The 25882-nt window shown below is 34.3% G+C and overlaps 1 protein-coding gene across 22 annotated transcripts in view; it reads left to right on the top strand.

Annotated features, from left to right (window-relative positions):
• Positions 1 to 24972, top strand: part of ARHGAP28 (Rho GTPase activating protein 28) — a 193442-nt gene extending 168470 nt beyond the window's left edge. For all 22 annotated transcript variants that reach the window (XM_081078556.1, XM_081078567.1, XM_081078572.1 and 19 more), the window contains 4 exons: positions 12357 to 12413; positions 14082 to 14206; positions 18691 to 18755; positions 21196 to 24972. In XM_081078556.1, coding sequence (XP_080934682.1) covers positions 12357 to 12413; positions 14082 to 14206; positions 18691 to 18755; positions 21196 to 21290 — 342 coding nt within the window. In that variant the 3' untranslated portion in view covers positions 21291 to 24972. The remainder of the gene's footprint in view (positions 1 to 12356; positions 12414 to 14081; positions 14207 to 18690; positions 18756 to 21195) is intronic.
• The last annotated feature ends 910 nt before the right edge of the window (positions 24973 to 25882 follow it).

Below are 25882 nucleotides of genomic sequence, written 5' to 3' on the forward strand. Positions count from 1 at the left end.
ATCATCTTAATGTTTTCAAGGTTCTTCCTTATTGTAGTATGTATTATTACTTCATGTCTTCTCCTTTTTTCATTTGATTTCATATCCCTCTTTAAAAAAAAATATATTGAGATATAACCCACATATTATACAATTCATCCATTTAAAATGTACAATTTAGTGGGTTTTAGTATATTCATAGATATGTACAGCCAGTAACACAATTCTAGAACATTTTCATCTTCTCAGAAGAAAAACCCACACCCTTTGGCCATCATCCCCTTAACTCTGCCTGCTCCATTTCCACCTACCAGCCCTAAGCAATAGGTAATCAATCTATTTGCTAATCTAGTTACTGTCTCTACAGAGTTCCCTATTCTGGACTTTTAATGAATGAAAATCATATAGCGTGGGGTTTTTATGATTGGCTTATTTTACTTCCCATTATACTTTCATGGTTCATCCAACTAGGAATATGTATCAGTACTTCTTTTTAAGGCTGAATAATATTCCATTACATGGATACATTTCATATTGTTTATCCATTCATGCACTGATGGACATTTGGGTTTGTTATACCTTTTAGCTATTATGAACAATGCTGTTATAAACATTCATATACAAGTTTTTTGTGACTACATGTTTTCAACTCTTTTGGGTGTATGCTGGGTCATATAGCAAACCCTATGTGACTCATGTGAGGAATTGTCACTGTTTTCCAAAGCAGCTGCACAATTTTACGTTCCCACTAGCAGTGTATGAGGATTCAGATTTCTCCATATCTTCACCAACACTTGGTATTATCAGAATCTTTTATTCTATCCTCCTAGTGGGTACAAAGTAATTTCTCTTTGTGGTTTTGATTTGTATTTCCCTGAAGACTTATGATGCTGAGCATCTTTTCATGTGCTTATTGGCCATTCATATATCTCCCTTGGAGAAATGTCTATTTAGAACCTTCCCCATTTTTGTTTGGGTTATTTGCCTTTTCATTATTAAGTTGTAAATGTTCATCATGTATTCTAGATTCAATTCCCTTATCAGATGTATAATTTGAAAATATTTTTTTCTCATTCTAGGAGTTGTCTTTTCAATTTGTTGATTGTATCCCTTGACGCACAAAAGTTTTAAATTATGATGGAGTATAATTTATTCACTATTTCTTTTGTTCTCATGTTTTTGTTGTCATGTCTAAGAATCCTTTGTCAAATCCAAGATCATGAAGATTTTAACCCTATGTTTTCATCTAAGAATTTTACAGTTTTAGTTTTTATATTTATGTCTTTGTTCCATTTTGAGTTGTTTTTGATATATGAGATGAGGTAGGGGTATAAGTTCATTCTTTTGCATATGGTTATCCAGTTATCCCAGCACGATTTGATGAAAAGGCTGTTCTTTCCCCAGTAAATTGTCTTGGCACTCATCAAAAATTAATTGATGAAGTGTATTTCTATATTCTTAATCTTCCATTGATCTATATGCCTATTCTTATGGCAGTACCACACTGTTTTGATTACTGTAGCTTTAAGTTTTGAAACTGAAAAATGTGAGTATTCCAACTTTTAATCTTTGAAATAACTTTGATTGGGAGGGTCATGTATTTCTACATGAATTTTAGGATCAATTTTTCCATTTCTGCAAAAAAAAAGGTACTTGGACTTTTCATAGGGACTATTACCATCCTAATAATATTAAGTTTTTCAGTCCAAGAATATGAGTTATCTTTCCATTTATTTAGATTTTCTATAATTTTTTTCAATGTTTTATGGTTTTCAGTATATAAGTCTTACACTTCTTTGATCACATTTATTCCTAAGTATTTTTTATGCTATTATAAACTGAATTATTTTCTTAATTAATTTTTGGATGGCGAATTGTTAGTCTATGGAAATACAACTACATTTTATATATTTGTCTTGTACCCTGCAATTTTGCTGAATTCATTTATTCTAAAAGGTCTGTGTAGATTCTTTAGCATTTTATATACACACACACACACACACACGTGTGTGTGTGTGTGTGTGTGTGTGTGTGTGGTATATTTTCTGTAAATAGAGATAATTTCCCTTCTTGCTTTCCACTCTGGATGACTTTCATTTCTTTTTCTTGCTTTATTGCCCTGGCTGGAACTTTCAATAAAATATTAAGTGAGAAGGCAAGAGCAGAGATCCTTATCTTGTTCCTGAACTTAAGGGGAAAGGTTTCAGTCTTTCACAATTAAGTATGATGTTATATGTGAGTTTTTCATAGATTCCCATATAGTTTGAGAAAACTTTGTTGTATTATTAGTTTCTTGAGTGTATTTTATCATGCTGATTTATGTCAAATACTTTGTCTTCGTATATTGAGATGATAATTGGGTTTGTTTCTTCATTCTATTAATATGATGTTATATTGATTGATGTTTATATGTTGGACTAACCCTGCATTCTTGGGGAAAATCCTACTTGGGTAAGGTGTATAATCCTTTCATATGCTGCTGGACAGGTTGCTAGTATTTTGTTGAGGGTTTTTGCATTAACATTCATAAGAGATATTGGTTTATAGTTTTAATTTCTTGTCATGTCTTTGTCTGGCTTTGAAATCAGGGTAATATTGGCTTTATAGAATGAGTCAGGAAGTGTTCCCTCTTCTGTTTTTTGAGAGTTTGAGAATGATTGGATTCTTTCTTTTTTTGTTGTTGAGTTCCTTATATATTTTGGATATTAATCCCTTATCTGAGGTATTATTAGCAAACGTCTTCTCCCATTTGGTTGGTTGCCTCTTTTTTTTTGTCGACGGTTTCTTCTGCTATGCAAAAGCTGTTTAGTTTGATATAGCTCCATTCATTTATTTTAGCTTTTACTTCCCTTGCCTTTGTAGTCAAATGCATAAAATCCTCTTTGAACCCAACGTCTGTAAGTTTAGTACCTATGCTTTTTTCTGTGTAGTTTATTGTTTCAGGTCTTATGTTTAGGTCTTTGATCCATTTTAAGTTAATTTTGGTATACAGCAACAGATAGTCCAGTTTCATTCTTTTTTTGCACATAGCTTTCTAATCTCCCAGCCCGTTTATTGAAGAGGATGTCTTTTCTCCATTGTATGTTTTTGGCTTCTTTGTCAAAAATTATTTGTCCATGTTTATGTGGGTTTAATTCTGGATTCTCAATTCTATTCCATTGGTCTGTGTGTCTGTTTTTCTGCCAATACAATACTGTTGTGATTATTGTGGCCCTGTAGTACAAGCTGAAGTCAGGGAGTGTGATACCTCCAGCATTGTTCTTTTTTCTTAGGATCGCTTTGGCGATTCAGGGTCTTTTGTGGTTCCATAGAAATCTGATGATTTTTTTGTTCTATATCTTTAAAAAATGCCGTTGGGATTTTGATGGGGATTACATTAAATTTGTATATTGCTTTTGGTAATCTGGCCATTTTAACTATGTTGATTCTTCCAACCCATGAGCACTTACTGTCTTTTGATTTCTTTGTGTCTTCTTCACTTTCTTTTAAAAATGTCATATATTACAGTTTTCAGTATACAGGTGTTTCACATTCTTGATTAAGTTTATTCACAAATATTTTATTATTTTTCTTGCAGTTGCAAAAGAAATTGTTTTTTGTTGTTTTTCTGAGATTTCATTATTAGTGTATAGGAATGCAGTGGACTTTTGTACATTGATTTAGTAGCCAGCAACTTGACTGTATTTGATTATTGTTTCTAATAGCTTTTTGGTGAGTCTTTAGGGTTTTCTATATATAGCAAAATGTCATCTGCAAAAAATGACAATTTAACTTCTTTATTCCAAATTTTGATGCCTTTTATTTCTTTCTCTTGCCTGATTGCTCTGGCTAGGACCTCCAACACTATGTTGAAAAGCAGAGGTGATAGGGGACAGACCTGTCGTGTTCCTGAACGTAGAGCAAAGGGCTTCAGTTTTTCACCATTAATTATGAGATTAGCTGAGGGTTTGTCATATATGGCCTTTACTATGTTAAGATATTTTCCTTCTATACCCATTGTATTAAGTGTTTTAATGATAAATGGACGTTGCATCTTGTCAAATGCTTTTTCTGAATCTATTGATATAGTGATATGATTTTTGTCCTTCATTTTGTTTATGTGGTGTATCACATTGTTTGATTTGCGTATGTTGAACCATCTTTGTGCCCCAGAGATGAACCCCACTTGGTCGAGATGAATAATCTTTTTAATGCATTTTTGCATTCAATTTGCTAGAATTTTGTTTAGGATTTTTGCATCAGTATTCATCAGAGATATTGGTCTGTAATTTTCTTTTTTGTGTATTATCCTTACCAGGGTTTGGTATCAGGGTAATGTTGGCATCATAAAATGAGTTAGGGAGTATTATATCTTCTTCAATTTTTTGGAAGAGTTTGAGTAGGACAGGTATTAGATCCTTTTGGAATGTTTGGTAGGATTCACTAGTGAAGCCATCTAGGAATTTTGCTTTGGGAAGGTTTCAGATGACTGATTCAATTTCCTTACTGTTGATCCATCTTTTTAGATTTTCCAGTTCTTCATGATTCAGCCTAGGAAGGCTATATGTTTCTAAGAACATGTCCATTTCTTCTAGGTTATTGAATTTGGTGGGATATAGTCCTTCATAGTATTCTTGGATGATCCTTTGTATTTCTGTGGCATCCGTGGTAACTTCTCCGCTTTCATTTCTGATTTTGTTTATTTGTGTCTTTTCTATTTTTATCTTAATGAGTCTAGCCAAGAGTTTGTGAATTTTATCAATCTTTTCAAAGAACCAGCTTTGTTGCACTAATTTTTCTGTTGTCTTTTTGTTCTCTATATCATTTAGTTCTGCTCTGATTTTTATCATTTCTTTTCTTTTTCTAGTTCTTTAAGGTATAATGTGAAGTTATTTATCTGAGATTTTTTTTCTTTCTTGAGATAGATGGGTAGTGATATAAATTTGCCTCTTAAAACTGCTTTCGTTGTGTCCCAAAAATTTTGGTAGGATGTATTTTCATTTTCATTTGTTTCTGTGTATCTCTTGATCTCTCCTCTTATTTCTTCTTTGACCAAGTCATGCTTTAAAAGTATGTTGTTTAATCTCGACATGTTTGTGGTTTTCCCTGCTTTCTTTTTGCAGTTTATGGCCAATTTCAAAGCCTTGTGATCAGAGAATGTGCTTGGTATGCTTTCAATCTTTTTAAATTTGCTGAAGCTTTTTTTATGTCGACAATGTTCCATGTACACTAGAAAAGAATTTATAGTCTGATGATGTTCTAGGTGAAATGCTCTATAAATGTCTATTATGTCCATTTCATCTAATGTGTCATTTAGGGCATTTATTTCTTTATTGGTTTTCTGTTGGGACGTTCTATCCATAGCTCTCAATGATGTATTTAGGTCCCCTACTATAATTGTGTTTCCGTCAATTTCTCCCTTTAGTTCTGTTTGTATAGTTGCTTGGTATATTTCGGTGCTCCCTGATTGGGAGTATATATATTGATGACTGTTATGTCTTCTTGTTGTAAAGTCTCCTTTATCATTATGAAATGTCTATCTTTGTCTCTTGTTCCCTTTTTTATCCTGAAGTCTGTTTCATCTGATACCCGTATGGCTACACCTGCTTTTCTCTGAATATTATTTGCTTGGAGTGTCAATTTCTACCATTTCACTTTAAGTGTATATTTGTCCTTGTAGCTGAGATGTGTCTCTTGGATATGCATATGGTTGGGTTTAGTTTTTTTATCCAATCTGCTACTGTATGCCTTTTTATTGATGAATTCAGTCCATTTACATTTAGGGTGATGATTGATATATGAGGATTTCCTATCATTCTATCTCTGGTTTTCTGGTAGGACATTTTCTCCTTTTTTTTTTTTTTTTTTTTGCCTTTTTGTTGCTGTTTTTCAATGTGGTGGTATTCTATGACTTTTCCCTCTTTTTTTATGTTATACATTTCAGTTCAGGATTTTTTTTTTTTTTAGTGGTTACCATTAAGTTTATGTAAAAGAATGTTTCATATTTAGAGCATTGTATTTTCTTCAGCATTCTTCCCTTCTCCATTTCCTTGTGCCAATTCAGACCTTTACTATCTGCCCTTTTATGTTTCTGTAGTCACAAATTATCCCTATTTATGCTGTGTGTTGGTTTCTGCACTGCAGTAGCAAGTTGTCTTCCTCCTCTGTTTTTTTTAAGTGTTTTTTTTTCTTTTCTTCTTTACACTGTATGTTAAGTTTCAGTGTATAGTGTCCTATTTGGTATAGGGGTTTCCAGTTCTTGCTTCTGTCTGTCTGTTTGTAATACTCATAGTTTGGCAGTTTTTTGCTTTTTTGTTTCAGGTTGAATAACCTCCTTCAGTATTTCTTGTAGTACAGGTCGTGTGTTAGAAAATTCCCTCAGCTTCTGTATATCTGGAAATGTCTTTATTCCTCTTTCATATCCAAGGGATATCTTTGCTGGATATAGTATTTTTGGCTCATAATTTCTCTTTTTCAATAGTTTGACTATTTGATTTCACTCCCTTCTGGCTTGTAGACTTTTTGCTGAAAAATCTGATGTAAATCTAATGGGTTTTCCTTTGTAGGTTACTGTTTTCTTTTCCCTAGCTGCCTTGAGAATTCTTTGTCATTAATTTTTGCCAGCCTCAATACAATGTGCCTTGGAGAAGGCCTGTTCAGATTGAGGTAATTAGGTGTTCCATTTGCTTCTTGGATTCGAGGATCCAGTTCTTTCCACAAGTTTGGGAGGTTCTTATTGACTGTTTAAATATATTCTCTGTTTCCTTCTCCCTTTCTTCTCCTTCTGGTATGCCCATTATTCTTATATTGCTCTTTCTGATCGAGTCAGAAAGTTCTTATACAGTTCTTTCATTTCTTTTAAATCTCAAGTCTCTCTTCTCCATCTGTGTCATTTACAGATTTCTATCTTCGATGTCACTGATTCTCTCCTCCACCTGGTTAGCTGTATTACCTAAACTGGCTATTTCATTCTTCATTTCTTTTATTGAGTCCTTAATGTCCAGAAATTCTATTTATATTTTAAAAATTTCAATCACTTTGGTAAAATGTTCATTTTGTTCTTAGATTGTGTTTCTGAGTTCATTAAACTACCTCTCTGTGATTTCTTGCATCTCATTGAGTGTTTTAAGAACTGCAATCTTGAATTCTCTGTCATTTAAGTCACGTATTTCCATGTCTTTTAAGTTCATTTTCTGGAGACTTTTAACTTTCTTTCTGAGCTCCCTTGTTACCTTGGTTATTTATGGCAATTAATGAATTATTATTTGTCTTCCTAGACATCTACAGCAGTGGGTTCTGCAACAGGCTGAGAGGGAAGAGGACTTTCTTTTGCTTTCCAGTAGGTGTTGGTAGAATGTTTTATTTTCTCTCTGACTGCAGCCTTTTATTCTCTCACGCTGTAGTGTTATATTTTCTCTGCACTCTTCTGGCTTCTTGCACAATGGGAGGATTCCCTACGTCTCAGGGCACCACCTCCCTGGGGGGATGTGTAGAGCTTCTGAAGTTATGAAGCTCTTCTTGCCCCAAAACAGGGCCTGTGTGTTTCAGTGGCTCTGTTTACCCCTGCAGAATTCTTCCCAGATAGATAGGGCGAGGGCAGGGTGGGTTATGAGAGGTGGCTGTGAGCAATGGCAGCATCCAACAGCACAGCCAATCCTGCACTGCAGGCTCCCTCCCCTTCACAGGAACTAGTTGGACTGCGAGTCTGGCTGCGGGCTGCAGTTTTCAGAACTGCAAATACTCAGTTCTTTTGGCCTGACACTGCTACCATTCTGCTTCTAGCACTAGCAAGGTGGGATGGGAAAGGTCTGGGAGGGTAGGGAGAGATCAGCTAGGCTCCATGCCTATGCCGTCGATCCTCTGCTTGGCTGTGAGGGCTTAAACCACTATTTTCATCCTTCTTCCCTCAGTTCTTGCTCTGAGGTCTCTGCCGTGAGCATTGGGTTCAGATGTGTTATATGCTGATCCCTCGGGTAGGACTGTGGGCCATAAGGGGAGCGCTACCAGTGCGAATTCTTCACTCTAACATGATTGTGGTAGCTCTGGAATGCAGGGAACTGGGAGCTCTGGTCTGCATCCTGCTGCCCCTTGTGGCCCACGTCTCCAAACTTCCCTCGTGCCTCCTCCCGCTTGCCCAATTTGCCCATCTTTAGATGATTTTAATTGTGCTTCTCTTAGTCTTTCCCGTCTGCTGCTCAGGGAGTCCTTTGTGGAATTATAGCTGTTCAATTTGTTATAAATTTCAGGGGAGATTCCAAGAGGCTCACTTCATGCCGCCATTTCTATGCCGTCAAGCCGAGAGCTTTCTTTTTTAATTGTAGTCATTTACATCTATAAATTTCCTCTGAACACTACTTTTGCTCCATCCCATAAGTGTAGGTGTTGTGTTTCTTTATTGTTCATGTCTAAATCTCTAATTTCTCTTTTTATCCATTGGTTGTTTAGGCATATATTGTTGAATTTTCACGTAATTGTGAATTTTCCAATTTTTCTCTGTTACTGATTTCTAATCTCATCCCATTGTGGTTGGAGAACATACTTCCAATTATTTTGATATTTTCAACTTCATTCAGACTTATGGTCTAACACATTGTCTATTCTGGATAATGTTATATGTGTACTTAAGAAGAATGGATTTTGCTATTTTTGGGTGAAGTGCTCTACAGATGTCTGTTAGGTTTACTTGACTTATGGTATTGTCCAACTCTTGTGCTGATTTATGGTATTGTTCAAGTCTTGTACTTTCTTTCTGATCTTCTGTCTTGTCCATCATTAAATTGAGGTAGGGAGTCTCCAACTATTTTGTGTTCCCTAAAACCTCAATTACTACCTTTATTTGTATAGAATAGCTATTTTCAAGTGTACCACCTTAATTCTTTATTTTATTTTATTTTATTTTATTTTATTTTATTTTATTTTATTTTTTGCTCTATATGTTTGAATTATTTCATTAGTGATTGCCCTGGGGATTACAAGTAACATCTTAATTTATTAAAAAATCTATTTATGTTAATAATACTTTAAATTCAATAATATATAAAAACTTTCCACCTATATACCACTGTTACCCCTACTTTATGCTGTTACCACAAATTACATCTTTATAAGTTGTGTGCCTATCAATATAGACTTATAATTATTGCTTTATGCACTTATCTTTTAAATTAGATTTGGAAAAAATGGAGTTATAAACAAAAATATGTTAATGCTGTCTTTTATATTTACCTATGTAGTTATCTCTATTGGTGTTCTTTATTTCTTCATGTGGATTTGAGTTGCTGTATAGCATCCATTCATTTCAGCCTGACAGACTCTCTTTAGCATTTCTTGTAGAGAAAGTCTGTGAGAAATAAATCCTCTTGGCTTTGTTTATCTGCCTTAATGTCTCCATTTTTTAAAGGATTATTTTGCCAGATAAAATTTTGGTTGACAAGTTTTTCTTTCAACACTTTGAATATGTCATCCATTGTTTTCTGGCTTCCATGGTCTCAGTTGGAAAATCAGCTGTTAATTTTATTAAGGCTGTCCTGTGTGTGATGAGTTACTTTTCTCTTGCTGCTTTCAAGATTCTTTTTGTCTTTGGATAGCTTGATTGTGATATATTTTGGTGTGGACCTCTTTGAGTTCATCCTGTTTGGAGTTTGTTTTCGATAGTTAGATCAATGTCTTTTAGTAATTTGGGTGAATTTTCAGACAATATTACTTCCAATGTTCTTTCTGTCCCTTTCTCTCCTCTCCTTCTGGGGCTCTCATTATGTATATGGTGGTGCACTTGATGTTGTCCCACAGTTTCTTAGGTTCTGTTTATTTTTCTTCATTCTCTTTTCTTCCTGTTCCTCAGACTGGATAATCTCAGTTGACTTATCTTCACATTTGCTGATCTTTTTTTTTCCTCCTGTCTCTTTAAATCTGCTGTTGATTCCCTGTTAGTGGAGTTTTCATTTCAGTCAGACTTTTCAGCTCCAGAATTTCTATTTGGTTTCTTTTTATTTTTTCTATATCTTTATTGATAGTCTTTGTTTGATAAGATATTGTTTTCATGGTTTCTTTAGTTTTGTAGATATGGGTCCCATTACTTCATTAAACATATTTAAAATAGCTGATTTAAAGGCTTTTTCTAGTAAGATCAATGTCTAGGTTTAAAGAGTTTCTTCTGAAACTTTTTTTTCCTTTTTATGGGCCATATTTCTTGCCATTTTGTACCTGACTTCACAATTTTTTATTAAAAAATAAACATTTGGAATATTATAATATGGCAAATTTGGAAATATGATTATTTCCTCCTCCTCAGGGTTTGTTGCTGGTGCTATTGTAGCTGTTGCTTATTGGTTTAGTGACTTTTCTGCTGAACTGATTTTGTAAAGTCTGTATTCTTTGTTTTGTGTGGCTGCTGAAGTCACTGTTCCATTAGCTTTGTGGTTAGCTATTTTTTGGACAGATATTTGCTTAAATCCCTGGAACCAAAAAACTCCAAATCTTTGCAGATAAGCTCTGTGTGTTTTTTGGGGCACATCTTCAACATTCAGCAACGTAGCATCTTCACTTCCTGCTTAGACAACCAGGTATGAGAGTTTAAGTTCTCTTCAGGTCTTTCCTGAACATTTGCACAGCCCCGGACATGAACGTGGCCTTCTAGATTCTCGGGAATATGTTAGAGCTTTTCAAAGCCCTTAGTCCTCAAAGCATCTAACCTCTAGGCTTGCTCTTAAAGCTTTTTAGTTATTCTATTGTTTTCTGCAACTCTTGTCCACTGCATCAGGCAACAATGACTGAAATATCTGCCTATAGCTGTTTTCAACATTACAGCATTTTAACATTGATCAAGTTCCAAATTAGGCAAGTTAAAGGCAAACCTTTTGAGCCACTCTTCCAGAGAGCCACCAGACAAGTCAGAACAAATAATTAGAATTATTTGTGAGTGAGGTCTTTTTTGCTCACTCCTATCAGGAATGCAGGCTATTATTTTCAAGGCTGTCAAAGAAATAGGAACAGAGATGGCAAAGTGTATGTTAAAATGCCACAAAGCTTGTTTTTCTTACCAAGATTCAGCTGCTTTTCTTACTTAAGCACTCCCCTAGTTGCAACCTTTGATTTAGTTTCCCAAGTCCTGTAAAAGTTGATACTGACAGTGTTTGGTAGTTTATTCATTGCTTTTATGGAGGGACAGACTTTAGGAGTACTTACTCTTCCAATTTCACTCTGGAAAATTTTATGGCAAAAGTATGATCTGTGTGGAGCTGAAACTGAAGTCAGGTCAGGCTTTGCCAACTACTGTGTTTCCCCTAAAATAAGACCTAGCCAGACTATCAGCTCGAATGTGTCTTTTGGAGCAAAAATTAATATAAGACTCGGTCTTAATATAATATAAGACCGTGTATATACTATATAATGTAGTATAATATAATACCAGGTATGATATAATATAATAATAGTATAATACCGGGTCTTATATTAAATTTTGCTCCAAAAGATGCTTTAGAGCTGATGGTTCGACTAGGTCTTATTTTCGGGGAAACCCGGTAGTAGTCCTATGAGCCTGGGCAAACTAAAGTATTTCTCTGAACCTCAACATTATTATGAATTGGGGGTTGGGGAGTAATATTATCTATCTCAGAGTTATCCTTAGCATCAACTCATATACTGTGTGTTTAAAGCACTTTGTAAATTGTACAGTGCTATATAGATGTTAGTTATTTCAATGTTTTAATTGTAAATAAAACCAAGGTAGAATTTAAAGTTATAATACCATGTTTTTTAATTCATAACTTTGATTGGAATAGACAGTTTATTAACAGGTTACAAATTTCAAAAGGTGGGATAGACTATAGAATAAAAATTGGCCACCTCTGACTTCCCCTCCCACAGATGAATAATGTCACCAGTGAAAGGGTATGTGTGCACAGGAACATGCAGGTGTATATACTTCCAGAGAGGTGCTATGCACATACAAGCAAATATCAGTATATATTCCCCTTTTTTACATGAGTGCTAACACACATGAAGCACTGTCCTGAAACTTGCTTTACTGTCTTAGAAAATCATGTTGATTATTCCACATCAGTCCAAAAAGCTTTCTTCTCTGCTTCTTTTGCATGACATTCCATAGACACATCATAATTTATTTAAGCCATCACAATTATTGAACAGATTGTGTCCAGTCTTTTGCTATTTTGATTTATACTTCGATGAATAAACTTGCTATACATCATTTCTCATAAATGAAGTACATTTGTAGGATAAATTTGTAGATGTGGAATTGTTGGGTCAAAGTACATATACATTTTATAATTTGGTAAGTATCCCAAAATGTTTCCCACAAAGATTATACCAGTTTATACTTTATAACAACAGCTTGTTTTCCCAACATGAATCCTAAAAACTAAATGTGTTTTATTTAGGTTGCAAGCCCCAAGATATCAAAGGTACTACAAAAATCACCCTCTTCAAGAAGAATGGTAAGAAAATAAATAATTTCCTTTCCTCCCTAATTATTAACTACCTATGTAGTATTCTCTGGCTACGTCACCATATCTATGTATAATTTTGGTCATAATTTATCCTTCAAACTTGACATATTCAGTTTGACACATAAAAGTATAGTACAGGAACTCAACTAACTGAAGAATCAAGATGTGTGGTTAGGCATCTTTATACAGTGTGAATACTATGGGAAGTTATAAAGAAAATGTGGTTATTATGACTCTAGGTTCAATAATGTCAGGAGTGTGGAGTTTATTATACAAAGGCTTTTGGGGAGGTGGAAGGAGAGGGACATGAGATGACCAAGAAAGTGTTTCAGGAGTACAATACTGGCTGCAATGAACGAGGGGCACTCTGCCCCGACACAAGTCGAAATTCCTATATACATTCCCTGCCATGCTCTCCTGGTTCTTACTGGTAATAGGAGAATAGCACAATAAGAACTGACCCTATTTTAAAATATTTTATATTAGTTCCTAGTGCTGCCATAACAAAATACCACAAACTGAGTGGCTCAAACAATAAAAATTTACTCTCTCACATTCTGGAGTTTAGTAGTCCAAAATCAAGATGTTCGTTTCGTTAGTTCCTTCTGAGTATGTGAGAGAAGGATCTGTTCTTGACATCATTCCTAGCCAGTAATCTCTGATGTTAATCTGTGCCTCCATCTTTATATGGCATTTACCCTCTATACATATTTTTTCCTCTTACAAGGACAACAGTCGTATAGGATTAAGGGCCTACCCTACTCTAATATGACCTCACCTTAGGTAATTCTATCTACAGTGACCCTATTTCCAAATCAGGTCATCTTCTCAGGTGTTAGGGTTTGGACTTCAGCATATCTTTGTGGTGACAGTTCAATGCAAAATGTATTCCTTCTATGGTATATAGTGAATCAATTCCCATAAACCTACATCAACAATACCATCCTTTGGGAATGCACAGATTTAAAGTGATTACCTGAGGAGTAGCAGATCCTCAAATACAAGTTTATTTCTCTTCATCTCTAGATAGGGAATTTTTTAAACAATCAAAATTTTGAACAAAGGAATTTTTCAGTCAATCTTGGCAAAAGAGAAATTTGATTAATTAGACAGCAAAATTCTTTGACTATTTCATTTAGAAGAGAGCTCCAAAGTCCCTAGGCCAATCACGTCATGTGAATCAGACTCTCTTCCCCAGTAGTAGTGTATGCTCTGCTCTTCCCAGTGTTATCAGCACACCTTGGGGGTCAAGTTTCATGTACCCATCTATTTTCTAATTGTTCCATAAAGTTTTCAGAAGATTGATTTTAAAATATATTGAAATCAGAATTCTGCTTAAAGTAGGCTTATTTGGGACATTGTTCAAGGAAATGAAGTAATAGAAACATTAGATTTTCCTCACAATCCAGTTTTACTTCTCTCATGATTTTAAGGCATTACAGTAAGACTTAAGCGTATAGTGACAATAAAATCCCAGATTAAGTTTCATTGAATCGCTTGTTAAAAAGAAAGCAGTGTTTCATTCTAGTTAAATGCTGATCATGTTTACATGATTTCCTAATTCAGAGTGCCACTGATTTTCATATCTCTTAAGTGCAATCATTGAACAGATCATCCTAATTTGACAGAATGTACTAAACTTGTCCTCATTGGCAGTCTGACGTGCCGGAAGGAGTCATAAGGGTTCATGCTCCACTTCTCTCGAAGGTGTCCATGGCCATTCAACTCAATAGTCAAACCAAAGCCAAAGACATACTGGCAAAATTTCAATATGAGAACAGGTGAGTAAACGTGAGTAAAGATCTCTGTACAAAGACAATGAACTTTTACCAGATGAGTTCCTTTCCAGCAATTTTCAAATTTGGCCTTTTTGAAAAATTAGAACCTGTTACTTTGGGGACTTTACCAATAGATGAAGTTAGTAGACCAGAGAATTGTTGGTAACAGAAGTTTTGTTTTTTTAAAGGAATTTCTATAAATGGAATTTTTTTTATTGAGGTATAATTGACATATAATATATTCATTTCTGGTGTACAACATAATGATTTGATATGTGTATGTATTGTAAAATACCACAATATTTTACATATTGTAAAATGTAATAACCACAATAAGTCTAGTTAACGTTCATTACCATGTGTAGTACAAAATTCTTTTCTTATGAGAAATTTTAAGATCTATCACAGCAACTTTCAAATATGCAATATAGTATTATTAACCATAGTCATCATGCTTTATATTACACTCCATGACTTATCTATTTTATAACTGGAAGTTTGTACCTTTTGATCACCTTTACCCATTTTGCCCAACCCCAGCCCCCCAACTCTGGCAGCCACTAATCTTTTCTATGTATCTGAGAGATTGGTTTTTTGTTGTTGTTTTATGGCTTTTTGGTTTCTTAGATTCCAGATGTAAGTGAGATCATATGATATTTGTCTTTCTCTGTGTGATTTCTCTTAGCATAATGCCCTCAAGGTCCATACATGTTGTTGCAAATAGAAAGATATCATTTTTCATGGCTGAAAAACCTTCCATGATACATAGTTGCATTTCCCTGATAGTGATGTTGAGCATCTTTTCATGAACCTGCTGCCTTGGCTATCTGTATGTCTTCTTTGGAAAAATGCCTATTCAGATCTTTTCCCCATTTTCTAATGTTTGTTTGTTTATTTGTTTTGCTATTGAGTTGTATGAGTTCTTTATATATTTTGGGTATTACTACCTTATGATATATGGTTTGCAAATATTTTCTACTATTAAATGCATCATTGCCTTTTCATTTTTTTGGATGGTTTCCTTTGCTGTGCAGATCTTTTTAGTTTGATGTAGTCTACTTGTTTATTTTTGCTTTCACTGCCTTGCATTTGGTGTCAGATTCAAAAAAGCATTGCCAAGACCAATGTCAAAGAGCTTACCGCCTACCGGTATGTTTTCTTCTAGGAATTTTATGATTTTCGGTCTTTATTAAAGTATTTTATTTTGAATTACTTTTTATGTATGGTTTAAGATTACAAATGGCATTCCTAACAGGATACCTATTCTGTCTTGGTGTCTTTATTTACTCAATGAATTTTACTTTTTACTAGAATAAAAACTATAGCAAGTTAGTTCTGTAGATCTCCTGATATTATTCCAGACTCCAATGAGCTTTAACATGTCTATATCAGATAAAGTTAATGTAGTTAAGTGAACATCATACCTGTTGCTTTCCTTAAAACATACTATCAATAAACCTTGGGATCAGAATGATATTTAAAAAAAAAATCTTGGAAGTATATATGTACTTGCCATAAATTGCCTTGAAAGAGTATAAATCATAATGTTTGTCTGACTATGCTTATTGAAGGATAAACATTTGCCCTGAGATTTTTAAAAGATGAGAAAAAATAATTTAAATTTGTCCATTAGAGAGCAGGTACAGTTTGATGGTCTGTAATTAAACTCGGATGAATATTCTCAAAAAGAAGCTTTGAAATCATATTAAAAGTAGTACCCATGTTAAGCAAAAAAATTCAGCTACAAAAGATTACTTACTGCAAGACTCCATTTATATAATATTTTTTAAATTACAAAATTTTAGAAATTCAGGATAGATCAGTGGTTACCAGGGATTGGGGAGGGGTGATTGTGGGGGGAGGGTGAGATAAGTGTGGTTATGAAAGAGCAACACAAAGGACCTTTGTGGTGTTGGAACTGATGTCTTGACTGTGGTGGTCAATAAAAACTTCTGTAAAATTGTATTGAACTTAAAACACACACAAATTAGTACATTAAGATGGGATATCTGAGTAAGATGGGTGTATTGTATCAATGTCAACATCCTGATTATGACATTTTACTACAGTTTTGTAAAATCTTACCTCTAGGGAGAACTGGGCAAAGAGTAATCTCTCTGTTGTTTCTTACAACTACATGTGAATCTATAATTACCCCAATAAAACTTCAATTAAAAGAAAAACAGAAGTAGCCAACAAAAGTAAAAGTCAGGACGGTGGTTTTCTGTGAGAGTGGAAGGTTACTGACTAAGCAGTCATGACAGTGGCTTCTAAGAAGTTCCTTTATAGATAAAGGGGCTGGTTACGTGGTGTGTGCACTTCATAAATGTTCTACACTTATTATGCGATCAGATATGTATAGCTTTCGTAGAAAAGAAAAGAGTAGGCAGAGGCCAACAGGAGCCCCACACATTTAGTCCTCTGATTACATTTACTGCTGCTGGCCCTGACACCTAACACTGTCAATAGTTACCACTAGGTAGTAATAGATGGACTTGAAATTCCATTCAAGGGATTTAGGCATCCAATAGATTTCTACTTACATGTGTTACAAAGCTGTCTCTGTACTCTCAGGTAGACCTTTTGTAGAAAGAAAATTTTGGATCATGGGCCAAAAAAAAAAAAAAAATGAACCTGATCTAAACCTCGTATCTTATAAAAAAAAATTAACCCAAATGGATCACAGAATTAAACGTAAAACAAGAAACTATAAAACTTTTGAAAAATTACATAGGATATAACCTTTGTTATATAGGGCTAGTGACAAATTTAGACATAACATCAAAAGCATGATCCATCGGAGATAAAAATTTATAAATTAGACTTCATCAAAATTGAAAATTTATACACTGAAAAGGATGAAAAGACAAGCTACAGACTTGAAGAAAATATATACAACACATATCCAACAAAGAACTAGTACCTAGAATAAATAAAGTAAAAACCCAAACAATTCAATTTGAAAATTTGCAAAAAACATGAACAGGCATTTCAACAAAGGGGATATACAGGTGACAAATATAGACATAAAAAAGTGTTCAATATCTTTTATCATTAATACCTATGAAAATGGGTAAAATGAAAAATAGTGACAACACCGAATACTGGTGTAAAGATACAGAGAAACTGAATCACTCATACATTGGTGATGGGAATGTAAAATGGTATACAGTCACTCTGTAAGGTGGTTTGACATTTCTTTTTAATTAAAACTAAATATGCAATTATGTGGACCCAGCATTCACACTCCTGGGCATTTATCCCAAAGAAATTAAGACTGTTTCACACAAAAAGCTGTACACAAATGATTACGTTAGCTTTATTTATAATAATCAAAAACTGAAAAAAAACCCAGATATTCTTCAACAGGTAATAATGACTAAACAAACTACAGTATAGCCATGACCATGGTATGCTACTCAGCAATAAAAATGCAACTTACTTGGGTGACGCTCCAGGAATTTATGCTGGTTGTAAAAAGCCAATACAAAAGAGTTCATTTACATAACATTTTGAAATGATAAATTTTTAGAAATGTAGAATAGAATAGAGGATAACAGCTGGGGGTGGGGATAGGAATGAGGACAGGGAGGGGGTTATAAAAGGGAATTTGTGATGATGGAAATGTTCTGTGTCTTGACTGAATCATTATCAGCATTCTGGTTGTGATGTCGCACTAGAGTCTTTCAATACTTTACTGTTAGAGGAAACTGGGTAAAGGGTGCACAGGATATGTCTATATAATTTCTTATAACTGCATGCAAATTTACAATTATCTCAAAAAGTTTAATTAAACTAAGAAGAAAGCACATATCCTTTCTCACACTAGAGAGAGGACAATCTTTTTGAAGTAACTAAGTTGAAAGTCATTCCTGAAGTGGGATGGGGATCAGCAATGACTTTTCCAGACTCTTCCACCCCAGCATTCTAGTCTGGGGTAGAAAATTATATTGGGCAATTATCTTCTCTGACTTGCTTTTATTATATCATTATAGAGCAGAGACATAATGGAGTCAACATTACACAGCAAAACTTAGGCAAGCTTAGAAATGTGACATGGGCTGAGGAGAGAATTCCATTCAATTTTTGGCAAATACACAAATGAAATCTGACTTATTTTGAACTGAGAGTAATGTGATCAGTGACAGGGCAGCATAAAACATCCAGCTGCTCGTTGGCCATCCTTGATACGCCAGCTCTTTAAAATGGAGCTGACAGTTGTGGACAGAATGTGCTCCGGGTTGCTGGCGAGCACCATGGCTTCCATCTTGGTGTCGAATAGTCCCATCCTCTCTGTGCCTCAGATGCTTGTCTGTGTCGAACAAACACAACAACGTTTTTATCATAACTTCAGTTATAATAATGATTTGTGGCGTGTATATCACTCAAGGCAGAATGAATTGTTTGTTGCCATGGTTATTTAATCTACAAATTTACCTCAGATCATGAAAGAGGGTTAAAATTATATTGCTTTCTCCTTTTTTCAGTCATGGTTCATCAGAATGCATTAAAATTCAGAACCAAAGGTTATATGAAATTGGAGGAAATATAGGTAAGGATTCTTTAACAATTTTTATCCCTAATTTCTCTGATTTCTCTAAAAGAAATACAATGCTATTATTGCAAAAGTATATTTTACAAGCTTCATAGATTGTAAAAATTCAAAATCAGTACGTTTCTGATTTTTTTAATATCATGTAAGAACAGTATGACTTTCCAAAAGTATTTTCAAAATTTTGGTTGACATGGAGTAGACTTTTGAATCTTATAAATGTGACTCAAACCTGGAAAGTCTCTTTCTGTAGATTCATGTAGAACAAAGAAAAGAACATCATAGAACTTTCAGATTCATGACAGCTTCTTATTTAACTTTTCTACTTTCACTCTCAGCTCAAGTTTATTCTTCCTATTTCCCTGGGGGGTAAAAAAGGAATCAAAAGAAAATTGGTTTTTTGCAAGTAAAATTCCCTCTAATTGCTTCTGTGTCCATATCTTCTGCTTGCCCTCTTTCACCTCTTTTGAAATATCTGTGCTCCTATTTAAGACCAGAGCCTCCACTCATGCCTTACTTTGTGCCCTCTCCTGCCCAGATAAGACATTGATCCAGTCATTCCCCCATTTTCTCGTATATCATCAGCTTTTCCCTCCAACTGCATCATTTCTGTCTGCATAAAAATTTGGGTAATTACTCTCATCTTGAAACAAATACTCTCTTGACCCTCTTCAGGTCAGCTCCCACTTTACTGTTCCACAACTCTTCCACTTTACAGCAAAAACTCCTGAATCAGTTGTCTATATTCCAATTTCTTCCTCTTGTTCTCTCTTAAAACCACTCCAGTCAAGCTTTACCCTTCAACACTTCATCAAAATTGCTCTTGTCTAAATCCAACAGTTCAGTCTGTCTTTATAACTGCCTGAGTTGATCTTTCCCTTCTTTGACAAAACAATTTCTTCACCTGGTCTCAAGGAAAACATAAGCTTCTGGCTTCCCTCCCACTTCACTGGCTACTCCTTATAAGTTTCTTTTTCCTGGTACTTCTCATCTTCCCAACCTCTTAAGTCTGGAGAGCTGTAAGGCTCTTCTCTATTTACACTTAACTTCCTTGGTGAGCTCAGTTCACCTCATTGCTTTGACTACACCTTTATGCTGATGCCTCTCACATTTACATCCAACCTGGCATATTCACTCACCTGGCATATTCTGTTTTTGGGCCTTTGCATTTCCTCTGATTTTTGCCCATAATGCTCTCTTTCACATTGTTCATTTCTCAGTTCCTTGCTTCATTCAGGCCACTGTATCTCCTTCTCGATGTGACCTTCCTGGATCATACCCTCTCTATGTTCCTTCCCTGCTTTGTTGTTCTCCAATGTTCTTATCACCATCAGACTTGCTTTGTATTATACCTGCTCATTTGCTAGTTGCCTTTACCACTTTGAGAATGTAAGCACCCTGAAGGCAAGTATTTTGACTGTCTAATGCATTGCTGTAGCCCCAGCCCCTAGAGTATTTCCTGGAACATAATAACTCTCAATAAATATTTGATAAATGAATGAATCAGGCAGGCACTCAGATCTTGGTAACATTTCAAACACACTGTACATAAAGATTTTCAAATGTATTTGCCACACAGAATGACCTTATTGTTGTTATTTTCAGATCTCCTGTCTATCGGTATTGTATCCATCCTAAAGAAACTAAAGTGAATTTGCTTTTAATCTTCTCTAGTCCTGGTCAAGTTACTATCTGTATAACCATTAGAGAACATGTATTATAATATAAATGATCAGTTTATACCCTAAACAAGTTCTTGCCATATTTTTCTAATAGATGTGGTGAGTCTAGGGAAGAACCCTTTGCCTATGGTTGATATGTCTGTTTTTTCCACAATTTCTCATGGGATTTATTTGAAGTACTTAACAGTCAGAAGGAAATGAAGAAAGGAAGGAGGGGAGGAAGGCAGGCGGGTTTTGTTAAGAAATTGTAAAATGTATCTACAGTCATGCTTTTGGTCAATAATGAACTGTATATATGACAGTGTTCTCATAACATTATAATGGAGCAGAAAAGTTCCCAGTGACATTGTAGCTGCCGCGATGTTGTAGTGCAACACATTACTCACATGTTTGTGGTGATGATGGTGTAAACAAACCTACTGTGTTGCCTGTCCTATAAAAGTATAGCACATGGAATTATAGTACTGGCTGTACCATCTAGATTCGTGTAATCACACTGTGATTTTCACCTAAATTTGTCTTTGTCTCATTATATATTTTAATAGTTTATTGTTTGTCAAGGTCAGTAAAGATATGGAAGTGTCTCATAACTAAATCACTCAACTCTATACACAATAAGGAAAGCATTCACTGTACTTATTTTTGGCTAAGAGAACTATATTGGACTTATTCGAAACTTACAAACACATCCATATGTGCACCCGCACACACAGCAGCGTTCACTTTAAAAGCATTCTCTGGTTTTCTCTTTCTTTTAGGACAGCATTGCTTGGATCCAGATGCTTATATATTGGATGTGTATCATGTAAATCCTCACGCAGAATGGGTGATTAAACCACAATCAAGTTTTTGAAACACCACCCCAAAATGGCAGCTATTGTGTATTATATGCCAAGAACATTCTACAGTAAGTAGGGGAGGAAAAAGACTGCTTTTGACATGTTTATTCCTATAACCCTCTTGGTGTTTCCTGGTCCAAGTGGTATCTCCCAGCATTGTCAGTGTGAACTATGGAAGAGGAGCTGCTTAACCATTTGAGCTGAAGCTTTCTCATGACGGGTCTTTGACAAGAGTGAAGGAAAGAAGTTGTGATCCTTCCTGAACAAAGGCCAATCGAGAATAGGAACTCTGATCATTTCTAGTACCTTGACTTCACAGCAGAAATGAACTTGGTCCTATACCTGGGATAAGAAACCTTGGTCCTTATGTAGCAAATGCTACCAAATAGAAGAGGTGGAAAAATAATTTTTATACTTATGATATATACATATATTGACCTTTTGGAGCAAGAATGCCAGAAATATCAACAATGTCTGCTCTGCAAAATAATTCAGATCTACTTTCAAAAGGGAATAAATTTCTAGAGTTACTCAATATTTATGCTCTGACTTGTTCCTGAATTAAAGAAGGAGGAACTTCTGTTTAAAGAACACTGTGTTAGTGTGTGTGTTGGACTGCATCGTGACTAGCAGCATTCTGGTATAAGTGAACATTGCTTTTTCCTGGACAATTGAAAACTGATATTTTAAAGCTTATTTCCTTATGAGCACAGGTCCTCCTAGTGAAGCTTAGTTTGACAAAGGGTGTCCCTTACACTTTCACAACCTGTAGTTAGAAGTCACAGAGCCTCTATTTTTCTCATTGGGATTATGGTGCTTAATGAATAGCTTTCCATGTGCCAGGCACTGATTTCCTTTCCTGATCAAACATATTTTACATTTCACAACTGTAGATAGTCACTTCTCCATTTATTCCACTTGTCATCAGTTTTAAACAAATGGCTAACAGACGAAAGGTAAAATTACAGAACTACCTTTATCCAACTGCTCTTTATCCAAGAGTGCTGAAAAATACTGTGCTATATTCAGATTTTACATGCTGTAAAAGCAGATTTTGTTTCTATTCATCAGTCGTAGACATAGCCAAGCACTGTGGATTAGCATCAGACTTTAAAATCAGATGCATATTTCGTAAGCAAAAAACTGTCTCGCTATCAAGATCCTGTGGAGCCATTTTCCAGTACTGCATGCAGTTGGTAAGAACACAGTCCCCCACGATTCTGACATCAAATCTAAAATGTGCTGAGGGGTCAGACAGCTCTGCCTTTCATCTTGAGATGTAGACCTTCCAGGATTAGCTAGAAATGGAACAGAGGTCTCATTTGTCCCACACATGTGCTTTGGATTAGAATCTACAGATTTAGATTTTGATCAATTTATATATTTTCATGAGATATAACACTCCAATAACACTCTTGCAGTTCAAACAATAGACGAAGTTGCTTACAAATGCAGAAAACCTTTTATCTACTTACCAACTCTTGAAACTTAATGTGGTAATAATTTATGCCCATATATAGAAAAATTTTATATGATGCATTATGCCTTGATGTCTATAAAAACATTACTTATAGAATGTAGATAATTCCACATGTAGATAATTCCATTTCTGGCCATTAGGATTTTGGTATATTTTTATAGAAAACTCAAATATCCATTCATTTTATATATTTGAGAATTTTCAGTTCCTTTTCCTAAAAACACATTAGAAAATAAACATGTTCTGTAAGTTTATATTTATTCTTAACATTTCATCAATTTTTCAATATATGGCTAATTGATGGCACGTGTGTTTACATAATGAATTTCAAGAGTCAGAAAAAAATGCTTTTATCATTTTTGCAATTCAAACAGGAGTAAACATTTCACTTTATGTAGTTGCTAATATGAAAGACATAAGAGGACAGTAATTTATGCCAACAGACATGAAATAAATTCTTCAGATTAGCTACCTTACACTTCTATGTATGTATGAAAACTATGGCTGAATTATCTGATTGTATTTCCTATCATTTAGAATAAATTCTGTTATGTTTATATAGAAAATTCACAGATCTATTCATTTAATTTTTTGTTTGAGACTTTTCATTTCCTTTGACTGAAAACACATTAGAACCTATTCATAGGTTCTAAAGGTTTCAAAATTTATTCCACTTGTCATCAGTTTTAAACAAATGGCTAACAGATGACAGGTAAAAACAAGTTTCTGAATTTCTTACCCATTTTTGTGTGTTTTCGGATGTCGAAACTTAGCTGAGTCAAAAACTTGAATCACTTTAATATATGGAAGGGCTTGTGACAACTTTCAAATAACTGTATAATATGGAAGGCCATGTCAATTCCAATATCATTATCCAATGATAACTTGTATTCTTAGTCATAGGGTAAACTAAATGACTAGAGAAGAATTTTCACTAGACACAGACTAATTTTTAGGTGGGTAAAGAGGTATTTTTTACTCAGTTTATCCTTAAAGAATAAAGAAACCCCTACACAATTAAAATTCAAAAATTCCTGTCTCCTAAGTATTGGAGAAACTATCTTTGCCTTATCAAGAATTGTTTTAAAATAGCTACAATGGTCTGTAAAAATAGTATATTTGCCAAAAAAAAAAAAAAAAAAAAAGCAGAGTCAGGTACTAAGCTTCTAAATTCTATTCTTAATAGCTTCGCACCCCACCTCATCCCAAGTGCTCTTGGTGTACATTTAGGAAAATAATACCCAGGAAAGTATTAGAGAAAGTTAACATTTTAGGAACATTTATTCATAAAACACCCTACAACTGCTTCATTTTCTCAATCATTCTGCAAAAGAGGATCCCTTTGTTAAACAGCTCACTTGGGGATATAATAACCTTGGAGTGAATGATCTTCGAACAAACTGGAATATTAATTTCTTTACAATGTATATACAGTATAAACTACCTCACTCGCCTTTCTTGGGAAAAAGAAATCAGTGGACTTTAACAATTTTTGTTACAAACTGTCCTTGAGTCTTATTATTTGTCACTTCACTTAGCTTTCAATGTACATTTAATGATATACATTTAATGGTGTAAAATATTTTTAAGCAAAAGCTTTACAGCCAAAATACTCTGTAATCGGTGGTATATCCTGAGAGAATTCTGTCCCTTAGTCATTGTCCTGTGTGTTTAACCATACTGAGGTGCAGGTTTTCAAGTGTAGGAATTAATATTCCTCTCTTCTTTTTAGACATTTTTTCAACTGCTTTCACCCTGTTGTACTTGATTGAAAAGTAAGATGAGATTAAAATGTCCCTTCTTCCTATCAAGCATATCTCAACTGTTTTTCCACAAATGTATTACATGCCTGAAAAGAATATATATAATGGATTTGAATAGTTCCTAGTTTCTGACAGGCATTTTCAACTCTTTTCCATAAATATGCCACTTAATAAATTATATGACATGGATTAAAATGTTTCAAGCATTTTCAGCAGTTTTACACACACACACACACACACACACACACACACACACACCTTAATTTAAAAATAACGTATTGTCTTTCAGGCATTTGCCAACTATTTTCTAAAACTATGTGATTTGATTGAAAAATCATATAATGTCACAAGGATTGTCAATGTTTTATGTTGTCTCCCATCTCAAAAGTTATAATTCTTTTGTCTCATCCTCTTTCATTGTTAAGTATAATACGTATGTTGCATTTTATCCATAAAAATAAAAAGTAAAAAACTAAAATCACTGTCATGAGAATTCTTGTATTTAACTACTCTAAGTGCACCATGAATGATGCTGATGAAAGAACAGGAGCTTTAAAGTCAGGTTTATTTCTGAGTCAGGTTTATCTCTGTCACTTACTAGACAGATGGTGGTGGTCTTGTGCAGAAGCTATGTGGCACTATGGTCATGGTGGACGGTTGTGGTAGGGGATAGATTGAATCAACAAAAACTAATTTCTAAATTTGTTTGAGTCATGCTTTGACTTGACATGTGTTTAATAGATATTTAGAATAGTTTTTTCAATAGCTATAGAAAAGAAATTTGACAAGATTTAATACAGTCATGAGTTTTTCTTTTTAATTCAACATTTTACTATATATCTGTGCAAAAGGCAAGAAAAAAAAGAAGAAATAAAACAGTCTCTATTTACAAATGATGACTCTTGGCATAGAAAAGCCTAAGGTATCATCAACTATTAAAACTAATAAGATAATTTAGCAAGATCATGACATATAAGATTATTATAGGAAAATCAATTATATTTTTATTAGCAGCAAAAAATTGGAAAATAACATTCTAACTTACATATATTATAGCATCAAGAAACATAAAATACTTATGAATACTTTTAACAAAATATGTGTAAAATATGTATGCCAAAAAATACAAAATATTTTTGGTAAACATTAAAGATAGTTAAATAAATGTATAGATATACCATGTTTCTGGATGGGAAGAGATAAATGAAAGAGAATTAACAAGATGTCAGTTCTCCACAAATCTATAGATTCAATGCAATTCCAATCATAATACCAGTAGACATTTTAGGTAGAAATTGACAAACTAATTATAAAATTTATATGGAAATGTAAAGGACCTAGAATATCTAAAGTAATCTTTTAA

This window comes from Rhinolophus hipposideros (genome assembly GCF_964194185.1).
Source record: "Rhinolophus hipposideros genome assembly, chromosome: 17".
Taxonomy (NCBI): Eukaryota; Metazoa; Chordata; class Mammalia; order Chiroptera; family Rhinolophidae; genus Rhinolophus; species Rhinolophus hipposideros.